This window comes from Myiozetetes cayanensis, unplaced genomic scaffold, assembly GCF_022539395.1.
Source record: "Myiozetetes cayanensis isolate MyiCay16 unplaced genomic scaffold, myiCay2020 scf20-37, whole genome shotgun sequence".
Classification (NCBI taxonomy): domain Eukaryota; kingdom Metazoa; phylum Chordata; class Aves; order Passeriformes; family Tyrannidae; genus Myiozetetes; species Myiozetetes cayanensis.
In genome coordinates, this window is record NW_026087412.1 from 318,146 (window position 1) to 330,699 (window position 12,554).

Here is a 12,554-nt window from a genome sequence, read left to right on the forward strand (position 1 = left end):
CCAGTATTAGACCTGGCATTACAACTAAAAATTTCAAAATATCCCTGTTGGTGGCATAAAGCAATAGTGATGTGACCCTCAAATTATTTCTTCTGATTTCCGGTCTTTTACCTGAAGTCTGAAGAACACCTTAAAAGGCATCAGGAATTTTCTAATCAGATTTGTTTCCCAGCAAATGACTCATAAAGTTTCTGAGGTCAGCAAAACTAAAAAGCCCCAAGCCCAGTGTCGCAGGAAAGCTGGGAGGTGACAGCATCAGTTTGTTTAGATGTTTCTGCCTGGAACAAGTAGGGTGTCACAGGCTGTTGGCACAGTCAAAGCCACTGTGCTGCAGAGTGCGAGGTCGTGGGCGCCAGTGCAACAACATGGAGGCAGCACCAAGGGCAGGGTTACTCCTGCTGACAAAGCTGTAACAGGTCACTGTAGTGTTGCAACCTGCCCAGCTGACTAATCCCCACACTGCCGTCCTCCTGGGCTCGGGTGTCAGAGACAAACCCCTGGTCCCAGGGTACGAAAGCTGATGGCGAAGCTCTTGGCTGACGCTCTGGGTCCTGCGTTTGCTGATGCAGGTGCAGAATGCTCCCTGCTGCACAGAGGAGTGGGAACAGCAGTGAGCAGCACGGTCTGATACCACCATGTGATCAGAACCCATCTGGGGCACAGCAAACCCAAAACGATAGCATTTGGGTTCTCGGAGGAGTAAGAGTGGTCAGTAGAACTTCCTCCTTGGACAGCTGAGGGCAGACTGACCTGTTGAGGAGCCTGGATGACAGAGTTCCTTGGGAGGCAGTCCTGAAGGGCACAGGATGCCTCCAGGGATCTACAGGCCTGTCAGTCCAACCTTGGTGTCAGGGAAGCTTATGGAACAGATCCTCTTGAGCGTCAACACACAGCATGTACAAGACAACCAGGGGATCAGGCCCAGTTTAGACTGGATATTAGGAAATAATTTCACCGTGGAAAAGTGTGTCCAGCCTGGCACGGGTTGCTCAGTGCAGTGATGAAGTCACCACCCCTGGAGGGATTGAGAAGCCATGTAGATGTGGCAGCTGTGGCCATGGCAGTGCTGGGGGAGCAGCTGGACTCAGTGGTCTTAGAGGGCTGTTCCAACCTAAACAATTCAAAGATTCTATGATGCTAAGTTATCCTTACTCAAAGGGCTCTGTTTGAAACCTGGCATGGGCATATACAGAACATGTTGCATCTTTGCTGGTACCTCTTCAATCTGGCTTGCAAGACATCCTGGAGGACATGACCTTGGAGGCAGGCAGAATATCAAACCTGCATAATCTGAGCGTCTCCGCACTGGTGGCAGCCTGTTGGGTACAGGGCAGTTAATAAATAATGAGGATGTCAAAGATGACAGCAGGAAAAGTGTGAGCAGGTAGCAGCTTTGCAGCCAGCTCTCTGACAGCCGCTTGGCAACCTCCAATTAGGAGGTGTGCTGGTATTCATCGCAGTGCAGAGCACCCAGCGCCTGCTCCTGGGAGCCAAGACGCAGCACTGGGGCAGCCTGCGGCACTGCACTGGCTGAACACGCTCCCAAGGGCAGGGGAAACTGGTGAACACCCTGAAGAGCAATGGGGTCTTCAGGGGGCAAATCCTGGGAGGCAGCAGGAGGCTCCCAGCTACAGCGCTGGACAGATACAGGGCAGCAGCTGCCACAAGAGCTGCGCTCCCTGCCCTACGACAGGGTGGGCCAAGAGGGGGTAGAATCCTGCTCGGAGCAGAGACTGAGGCATTGCAAGAGAGAGCTGGGACTCATTTCTTGGGGCTTGGGGGAGAGGAGTACATTGGCCTCGGTGCCATGTCGAGGCACAGGAGCTGTTGGGCCACCTCCTCAGGACACCAGTCCCTGCTCACAGGTGTATCCTTCAAGGGTTGAATTATACCACACCACAACTCAAAGATTAGGAACCTGAGGTGTAATTGATCTTCTGATGGCTTTTTAAACATCTGGTGAGAAGGGGCTGTTTTCCAAACAGCAAAATCTACACCAAAATTATCTTGATTTGAATAAGTATTCCATCTCTGTTTGGTAAATATACCCAGTGTTAATGGTGCTTAATGGTGCTTGTAATTGGTGTCTAAAGTTATTTAAAAGTAAATTTACCAGAAAATAATTAGCAATTTTATAGTTCACTACTTCCTAATCTTGTTGATAAAAGTTTTTCCGTGGTTTTTATCAGATGACACAATAGGGCTGTGCTACGAAATAACCTTTTTCAAATGAGCAGGAAATTGTGCACACAAAATACGATTAAAAAAATTTCCTCCTAATTTCTTTGCCTGGCAGCCAGCCCTCTCTCTCCTTTTATTATCCACTGATTTATCCTTAATCAGCAACTGAAACTTCCCAGGCATTGCTTGGGGATTTGTTCTTTGTGACTTTGGGAGTTGCACCCCAAGCTGTGAGGTCAGTGAGGAAAGCTGTCCCCACTGCAGGGACAAACCTCACCGCAGGACATACAGGCTGGCCGAGGTGGTCCTGGTCCTCCTCTGGCCCTGGCTGCAGTATGGCCCTTTTGGCAGTGGTGGGGCTGTGGCCCCATGAGGCAGGAAGGGGCAGCCAGCTGGGATGGCAGGTGGCAGATCACGGCCAGTGCTGCCCTGTCGTGGCTCCCACTCATGGGGTGTTGGTGCTGCTGGGGGGGCCAAGAGAAACAGAATCAAGAAATGCAGCTGCTACAACGATTTATTGTTTAGTGCTGTGGGTTCCAGGGTTCAGTTCCAGATGGTCATGTCGTTCAGGTACAGAGACAACGACCGACAGAGACGCATTTGGGAGAAGGTGACAGCACAGCAGGTTGGGTTCAAAACAGACCAACTCTCCATTTTCAGTCTCTGAACCAGAAAGTACCAGCTTTTCCAGAACAATGAATCACCCAGTCTGTATATAAAATTAAATATAATTTATGCTTTGCTAATTGAAACCAAATACAAAATTCAATTTCCTGTGTATTCTAATGCTGACATTTGAATAGTTTAAAAAAAAGTGTTACTAACCTGACTTTCGTTTGGCACACCACTCTCCAGCCATGTAGAAAATAATTCCCCCTCCAGCCTTGGTGACAGCATGGCAGCCATGGGGTGCATTTCAGAACAAAACAGAATAACGTCCCCCAGTCCCTGCGCCTCCAGCCTGCCCCAGAGTACGTGGTGTGTACCTTGGGAAAGAGTTGGGGGCGAGGGGGTCCTACTCCACCACGCTGAAATGGTTGGTGTCCATGGGACAGCCGCTCAGGGCAGGGGAGCTGGGTCTCCTCTCCCACTGGGCACCCATCAGCTCCTGCCAAGCTGGAAATGACATCTGGTATAAAAAATAAACCCTCTGAATATATGGCAGAAATAATGGGAGTGGATGTGGGGTGGCAGGCAGCAGAGGCGCAGTGGGCGCAGCATCTCCCTGACCCACCCAAGAACCATCATCCCCCTGAGCTGAGCCCCTCTGACAGGCAGCCAGGGCCACCAGTCCACCACCTCCCCTGGCCGCCAGGGCCAGACCAACGCTGTGCCAGGACTGCAGCATGCTGGACACAGGCAGAGATTCCTGGATATCCCTCTGGTGACGGGAACATTGGGCCTGGAGCCCCTCATCTTCCAATTAAGTATCTCGCACCAAATCCAAATTATGCAACAACAGGTTTTAGTTCAGGACCTGTTCTGACATTTTAATAATATGTGAAGCACTGTAAAATTATTCCTATTACATACTTCCAATTTTCCTGTAATAATTTGGAAGTTAGTGGGTTTGTGAAAACTCTGCTAGTTTTCACTAGCTGTTTTTAAATCTGAAGGAGCTGTTTTTAAATCTGACCAGGATGATGGGAACTGACGTGACGTCAGCAGGGACCTTGCAGTGCCCCCCTAGCATGGCCCATGCGGTAAATTGTCCAAATGGCTTCAGCTTTTATCATCCAATACAAGGCACCAGCACCACTTCACGGTGTAATGAACCACATGACAAGCCCTGGAACCCCAAGCAGGTTCAGCTTGTCACCCAGTGCAACGCTGATTTCATCTGGTTAGCTGGAGCCTTAGGGAGTTCTACCTTAATCGGAGCTGATTCCTGGTCCTCCCGCAGCAATCCCGCTCTGCATGCTGTCCAACAGCATGGGACTTGCATGTCGTTACATCCCACCCTGGAGGCATCTGTAGCCCTCATCAGAGCAACGAAAGCAGCCGGTAGTATCCCAGTGCACTCAGAAATCACCATACGAGGGACCATTTCAGCAGCTCTGTGTTTCTTCCTCTTTGTTCTCTCTCTGCCTGTTCTCTCTCGTCATTTCCCTCAGCGATGGAGGTGGAACTGTGCAGCTGTGTCGAAGCAGTGCTCCTGCTCTCTGCTGGGCCCAGCAAGCAGCTCTCATGGCGTTGGAGGATCCAGCTGGGCTGTAGGTTTAGTCTACAACTTCTACCAGGATTTGCAAATTTGGTTGACTTGGTCGTTTCCATTAGAAAGGACAGATTTTGTGTGCTGAGAGTGCTTGCCCTGGGAATTAATTGCTGTTTTGTGATTCTGAAGTATGATGAAGGCTGCTTCCCTGTTCTGCAACCCCAGCCGTCCACAGCAAACAGCAGGGATTGCGTTTTCAAGGTGCAAATGAATGGCAGTGCCAGGGGTCCCAGTGGTCAGACCCTGTGCTGGGGGCTGTCCTCAGACCTCTGCCCTGCAGCCACCCCCTCAGTCCCCACTTGAAATGCCTGGCTCCAAACCGTGGAGCAGGGCGTGGTACGGCCTCGCCAGGAGGTGCTGCGCAGACAGTGTGTGGCTTCACACTGTGCCTTGGCTGGGCAGTGAGAGCCTGACTTGCTCCTGCAGAACCTGGGAATGTTCTTTCAGCTTCCAGGAGGGTGAGAGTCTGGAGGGGATCCCAGTTCTGACCTCACTGAGCATCCCAGCAAAGCAGGAACAACTCTCTTCCAACAGTGGAGATGTATAATCGGAGGAGAATTGGGCCCAGGTGTTTGTGGCACTTGGTAAATTCTAGTTTTAGTGCAACAAGTAATTGAAACATCTGGTGCAAATGAAGTTCCTGTACATAGTTCCACTGCAGCATAACTGGCTTTATTCCTTCCACACCCTAAGACCAGTGTGCATATGAGTGCACACGGCCTGAATTTACCAGACCTGATGCCGCTGTTTGGGAAAAACTAAAATCCAGGGCAGGAGAAATCAAATATATGGGCTTGTCCCAGTGCTGGGTTTTGGGCGCCGCCCTCCCACCCAGCTCACGGTGGCAGGAAGTCTGGTCCTGCCTGCCTGGCTGCAAGGGGGACACCAGCAGCAAAATGTCAACACAAAGTACCCCATCACCCCAAGGAGCCCTGCTCCCTATGCCTCCTCCTCCTCCCACCTGCCCCTGACCCCCACGGTTGTGGTGGGGAAAGCCCGAGAGCTGCCTGAGGTGACAGCCACTACAATTTCAGAACCGGACACGGGGAGCAACTTCGGCTGCAGCCCAGACAGCTCAAGAGCCTGGTACGCACAGGGCTGAGCCTCTGGCCCCGAGTGAGTTTTGGGTCTCAAATGATGACTTGCATCTCAAAAAAAGAAAAAAAAGGTTTTTTCCTGATCTTGTGTTTCTACTTATCACTTTCTTCCTGCTCCCACTGGAAATCTTGGCCCGTCATTTGGTAAAACATGACATTGAAAGGTTTGTAAAATTTCCGCAGTCTGTGGATGACGTCTGGGTCTATTTTGGGGTGAGTTCGACCCTTGGACTTGCCCAAGCACCGGGGAGCACTGCTGTCCTCTGGCTTCTTTAGACAGGGAAACCCCTTGGTTTTATTAAAATAAAAATGCTTCTCTGTCACAATCCTCTTGAGGCCTAGGAAGTCCTGGACCTTGGCCATTTCCCCTGCCGGGTCAGTGATGAGCCTCTCGCCACTGACAAACAGGATCTGGGAGAGGGGGAAGTACTGGAGCCAGTTCTCCAAGTGCAGGGCATAAATCCCAATGCGGATTGCACTCCAAGAGGCATCAATCAGCCCCAGAGTCCTGTTCTTGAAGGCCAGCACCTCAAAGGTGGGGATCTCCGGCTTCTTGGAGAGTGTCTGTGTGTAGTCCGAGATGGCCCTGGTGACCGGGTTCCGCACCACCACGATCAGCTTCGTGTCCTTGGCCATGGAGTGAATGCGCCTGGGGGCCTCATTGGTCACGAAGTAGCTGGGGGTCTTCTCCATGGTGATCTGGCCATCCAGCGTCTTGGGCATCACGTTCCTGGGCAGAAGCAGAGGAGGGGGTTAATGAGGGGCCAGGCAGGGGTGGGCATCCCAGCATCCCTCCTGCCCTGTGCAAGTGTTGGCAGGATGTTCAGGAGGAGGAATGCTGCCACTCCCGTAGGTCCCAGAGACCCAAACACTTCTGGCTTTGTTTCTTCTCAGCCCCTGGCCATGGTGGGCACCTGAAATGTTAAGTCAGCCTTAGTGACACATTATACAGGCAATTTGCCATAGGCATATGTAGACCAAAGCTAATTGACACTAAACCTGCACAATACCTGCCTGTTCAGAAGCCATCTGCTCCCATTTGCTCAATTAAGCCTATTCATTCCAGAGCTGTTGTACAGAGCAGCGCAGTTCGGATTACACAGGACCTTTTTGTTATGATGACATGCTTTTAAATGTCTCAGCTAATAAAACTTAATATAGAATAAGATCCCTTGCTTCTAGTACAATAATTAAATTTATTTACTATCTTGTGTGTGAGAAAGAATGACTTTTCTTTTATCTCTAATTCACATGCTCTGTCAATAATTAATTGCTGCTGGGTTTTGAGCTTCCCATGCAAGCACTTTTATTAGCCAAAAGGAATTTGCCTACTGGATAAATTAGCATGTAGCAAGATTTTCCTGGATAGCATATTACCATATCGTGAAATGAAACTGCAGTGAAATAGCAGTTATGTCTAAGAAAATGAAGAGGTAAATGTTTGCCCCAGTGCCCCCAGTTAAGGATTATAGTAGTGAGCCAGAGGGTACTCAGTGATGTCTTTGCAAGAGCGCCACTGCCTTGTTCACACCTCCTGTGCTGCCCGGGGCTGGAGGCTGTGCCACCACCCAGGCCCCTGCTCACTGCCCATGCCCACCTGCGCCGTGGCCCCAGGTGTGGGCAGCCCCAGCCCTGCCATGGTGCCAAGGAGTCACTGCTCCCGGGAAGTGCTCGCAGCACCAGGCAGGTCTCCTGGGGCACATGCAGGATTGCCATGCCAGGATCTTGCAGGATTATCCCTTCACAGCACAACTATTTTTTAGTACAAACATATGGTGAGGAAACAATGTGAATAGGCTGGAAATGGCTCTGTGAGAGCACCTGGGGCAGCAGCAACCACAGTAATGCTGACGTCAAACTGCTGGGTGTCAGGAAGACCCATTTCAGGAATCACATGGCTGAAGCCTGGAGCAGAAGCAGTTGACAGGCGCAGCCCAGCTACATGTGCCTGTCAGTATAACCTCGTATTTGTGGCTGCTAAAGGCATTAACCTCCCCTGCAATTTGTGCATCCACTGCTGGTCGTGCCAGGCTTGTTCTGCTGAGGCGCTGCTTGGGGCAGACGAAGGGCTGCCACGGGGCTTCCAGTGCCCTCAGCATTTTGGTTGAAGAGGCCAGTAGTTCGTGTGGCTGCCCCTCTCCTGCTGCAGAACCTTTCCAACTGAACAGTCTCTGTCTGAGTCCCAGCAATGGGGTCTGCAGGGACACAGGGCTGCAGGGCTCCAACTCCCTGTCTCAGAGCCAGCGTGCTGGTGGCCAAGCTTTCCAGGAAGCTCCAGCATCAGACCCCACTAGAGCTGCTTTCCTGATGGCAAGGTGCCTGCAGTCCTATCCTCTGCCCAGAGCACTCTTGTGCTTCATCCCTGCCTCACATCAGCCACTTAAGTAGCAGTGACATGCAGGGAACAAGGATTAGTCAGAACAATACATCTTGAGGTATTTTTTCCTTTAAGAAAAGCCTGAACAAATTAAGAGGGATGTGAGCATTTGCAGAATTACACACCAGCTTTTGTGGGGGGATGCAGCACCTGGATTTAACAGCCCTGTGGGAAGGAAGCAGCTTTTATGGCTATACACATCACAGCAAGCCCCACAGTACAATCAGAGATGAGCCCTCAAGTGCCCACAGGGTGTCTTTGGCCAAGCACGAGGTGGTGGAAGGGATTGGTGTGACAAAAGTGAACAGAAAATGAGGCCAGGAGGCTGAGCACGTGGGCAGCAGTGCTTGCCCGGAGGACAACAGGAGCAGAGGTGCTCCCTGCTGCTCACCACAAGCCTCTGACAGATGGGGTAGAAATTAGGTCTCATTCTTGGGACATAGCAGTGACAGGAGGGAGGAGAGATGGGGGCTGAGTAGGAGGAGGCCTGCTGGCTGCCAGGGGCTGCCACCGGCAGCATCGCTCCGTGCCCATTCTTGTATCCCAGGCCATTGGCCGGCAGTGGAGGATGGGGAGTGACTCACCTCCAGAAAGGACAAGGGCCATGATCATGGGGTGTCTGTTCCCCACAGCAGCAGGGTGTTCGGTTTGGTTTGGATAAAAAACACACTGGGGGTTTATAAAAGAGGCATGAACAAACTACTAATTACAATGGCCCCTTCAGATGATGCCATCACAATAAACATGAGCCAAGAAATTGCGGAGTTAATAATCTGGAAGTGTTGCCACATTTAAAGACCATGTTTAACTCCGTGCACAATGAAGACAAACGGATGGATCGGATGGTGCTGAAGAGAGACAGCGGGGAAGCAGAGATCAAGGAAAAGAGAAGGGGAAGCAGATTCAGCTTTTGCTGTGCAGTTTTAAGGATAAAGCTGGGAGCCGCAGTGTGTCCTCGAGACACCTTGGCCCTGTAGAGCCTGGAACAACTCTGGCTCTGGGATGTACACACAGAATGGCTTTTCCCCAAACTCTGTCACGTTTCAGAGTCCCTTCCCAGGTGCAGCCCTGTCAGGGTGGGTGCCTCGCTACACCGTGCAGGGGTAGGGAGGGGCTTGGACCTGCAGCCTCGGAGCCAGGGGCCCTGCGCGCAGCCTGCAGCACTCAAAAGCTGCTGCCAAACAGAGAGAGGCACACGGCACCGCCGGCTCCTGCTGCTGGGAATAACAAGGGTGTTAAAGCTGGAGCAGCCCAGCCGCTGGCACGGCAGGAATGCTCCTCAGAGCAGTTAACCTTCAGAGAGCTGCTGCCATGTGCTCTGCCCTAATTGTATGTGTGCTGATGGAATGCTAACCAGCTCCATGTGCTTGGGCAGAGCGATGCTGCATTGCTCTCCTGCGGTGGCTGCTGCAGAGTAGTTTTGCAGCATGAGGCTGTGCCTTTGCTCCTGGAGGGGACATATAGCCTTTGGCACACACTTTGGCTTTCCCTGCAGCGTTTCTGTCCCTTCTGAGGCCAGGCTGGTTGGTGATGAGGCACAGCCATGCTGTGACCACACCCTACATGCCTCCACAGAGCAGCCCAGAAAGGGACATGTCTGCTCACAGCCGTATCACTGGTGTCTCCTCACCTGCCCCTCCTCTGTCTCTATTGCTGCCCACCTGTAAAAGGGGAGAAATGACAACGAGCCCCTGGCAGGAGCTCCACTGCCACTGGCATGGACAAGCCATGGTTTTTAAGATGAGACTGGACGTGGCACTTAGTGCCATGGGCTAGTAACCACGGTGGTAGTGGACTAGATGATCTCCGAGGTCTTTTCCAACCTGGCTGATTCTATGATTCTGTGAAGCCCTCTGCTCCCTTTTGGGACAGGTGTCCATTGTGCTTGTTGGTGCAGCATTGCTGAGCTGTGCAATGCCAAAATGAAACTCTCATATGGAATTTGGACCCAGGAATTACCTGGTCCTCCAAGCAGATGATCCAATATGTATTATTATATGCTTGGGCTTTTGATGTTCCTCTCCTTTCCTGTTCATTCCCCAGTGCCCAGAAGCTGAGGAGGGCCAGGCTGCATGGGAACTTGCTGCCACCACTCCTTCATGCTTCTGCTATGTCCTTGGAAGGGCCCCAGCCACTGTGGGCAGCAGGTAGGACCCCTGGTTGCCATGTGCCTTAGCTTGGGGCAGAGGCCAGCTCTAAGCTCTCATTGGGAAAATGTGCTGTAGTAATTGTTCTTAACTGCTGGCTTCAGACGAGCTCTTTATTTTCAAAGGATACATTTTATAAATTTGTGAATTTGCATGTTGCCAAAATCCCCTTGTGGTTTATTTAAAACCAGATTATCTTGTTTATTCCTTCAGTCACAGCTGTCATTTATCTCTGTGTAGGCAGCTTGTTCACGACGTTGCAGGTTTCCTGCAATCGCACTCAAAAGGAGTCTTTGTTAACTGTATTTCATGTTTTCAACAAGAGAAAAAAGTTCATAGCAACTCCTAGGGCTTGGGAAACCACAGAGGAGGACATGGATTTGCATGACTGCCATGGAAAGAGGTGATGACCAGGTACTGCAAGTGTCACCTGCCCACAGAGCTCCTTTCTGCTGCTCCTCATGCTGGAATAAACATCTGCTTTTGTTTTGTGAAAAGACAAACATGAAGTCCTTTCCCTTTTTATTATTAACACATTCTGGTATAATTGCTTGAGCTGTCAGCTGTGACCTGCCAATAATTCAGCAGGCGTGGGACTTTCAAGGGGAGAGCGGCATTGCAACTGAGCCCGAAGTATGCATTAAAAGCAGAACCCATTTGCTGTAAGCCCCCGAGTCAAATCTCTTGTTGAATTTGTTCAAACATAAATTTACAGCTGAATTTACATAGGTTTAATGTTTTATAATCTTTTCGGTCTGTGAATCTATATTCAAGAGTGAGTGCATTAGCTCAGAAATATTGTGCTTAACGCTGAAAATAATTTTAATCTCTCCAAAGTCCAATCCTTTGCACATCACTAAACCTCAGAAGCCAATCCCTTCTAATAACAGACACAAAACTTGCATCTGTTGCTGCCTAATAGATTCACACTGCTCTAATTCAAATGGCTCACACATGTCTGTTAAAAACCATTAAACACAAATGGTAAAGCATGTTCAGAAAAGTGGGTGCCAGTTCAGACTGGGGCCAAAGGAACACAAATTGGCCACAGGAGACTCACTGGAAGAGTTTAATGGTTAGGAATCTGGTGGCTGGGAAAAGGAGTGATCCACCCTTCTCTGTGACTTGAGATCTGCTTTTTCAGGACTTTATATCCTCAAGCAGTGGCTGCCTATACCGTTGGTTTCCCCTTGTCTCCAAGACAAGGAGCTTTCCCCCTTCCCAGAGCTTCCCATGCAGAATACTCTCACGAGGGGCAGTTTGAGATTGCAAGGACACTTTCTTGCTCCATGCCAGCCACATCCCTACTGAGCTTCTCCCCAGTGTCCCCCAGGCCGTGCAGGATGTGGGAACCCAGGACCCTACAGCCAGAGCGGGGTAAGCCACAGATCCCACTGCAGCCAGGCAATAAGAAGCAGTCAGGGCTTGGGAGTGTCCCACTGCCCCTCAACAGGACCAGTCATGCCCTCATTGCTGCCAGGGGCTGCCTGGAGCCCTCTATCCATCCACATCGGCTGGGATGGAGCATGGTCTTGGGTTGCCATACCAACGCAGGTGCTAACGGGTGTTGACTAACTGTGAGCTGATCAGATGAGAGAATGGCAGCACTGAGTTGCCATGGCAACTGAGATGCCAAATTGGAAATGGTGTCGATCGCAAAGGTACCCGAGAGGTGGCAAGTGTGCGCAGCGGGCAGCGCCTGGCCGGAGGCTGCAAGCACCCCTGTGGGCATCTGCCTGCCCAGGCCACCCACAGCTCCTCCTCCGGGGGTGGTGGGATGGTTCAGGGCACCGCAGCAGCTCAGCTGTGCCCCGTGTGCCAGCCCCAGGCCCTCCATTTCATGGGGCACAGTTTCCCCTGCTTCCTCTTCCTCCTGCTCCTCCTTCTCCTCTGCTGTCCTGGCAGACATGGCCAGGAGTCAGTGCTGCTCACTGCAGCAATCCCCAAAGGATTCGGTTCCCCAGCCCAGGAGCGCAGGGCATGTGCCAGGAGGGATGATGCCACCCACAAGCACCATTGAAGCCACCGTCCCAGACACCGAGGAAAAATGCCTTTGGAGCACAGCCTATTTCAAATGTGATTTTTCATCATCTCACCCAGTCTACAGTCCAAAAATCACAATGAAAGGGCTTCTGTGTCTCCACAAAATGCAAAATCTTTAACGGCTCATTGGCATGTGCTTAAGTTGGCCTGGATAAGAAGTTACTCCTGAGAACCTGCTATTGATTCTGTCAGGGATTCAAAGGTTTTATAGGCATCGCTCAGGATCTCTTTAGTACTTGTACCTTCTTAATGGCTCTCATCACCGATAGAACTGGAAACATCCCCCAGCGCCCTGGGAAGCAGCTGACTCCATGCCAGGAGTTCATGCTGTGCTGCTGCCCAGGAATGTGTCTGCCCTCCAGGCCAGCCGGGTGAGCCTCCTGGGCACCCTGGGGGCACGGTCCTTCCATGGCTCCTCCAGGGTCTTTTAGGAGGTGGGGCAGACACTGGGGCTGGGGAAAGGGGTGGGCAAACTGCACCCGGGAAGGCTCCTC

General features: G+C 51.3%; 1 protein-coding gene across 1 annotated transcript in view; it reads right to left on the reverse strand.

The window, feature by feature from the left end:
* Nucleotides 1-2,677: 2,677 nt before the first annotated feature.
* The window catches only part of HS3ST4 (heparan sulfate-glucosamine 3-sulfotransferase 4), a 55,817-nt gene continuing 45,940 nt past the window's right edge, over nucleotides 2,678-12,554 (reverse strand). Inside the window, exon 2 of the mRNA XM_050317058.1 lies at nucleotides 2,678-6,223. Coding sequence (XP_050173015.1) covers nucleotides 5,587-6,223 — 637 coding nt within the window. The 3' untranslated portion in view covers nucleotides 2,678-5,586. The remainder of the gene's footprint in view (nucleotides 6,224-12,554) is intronic.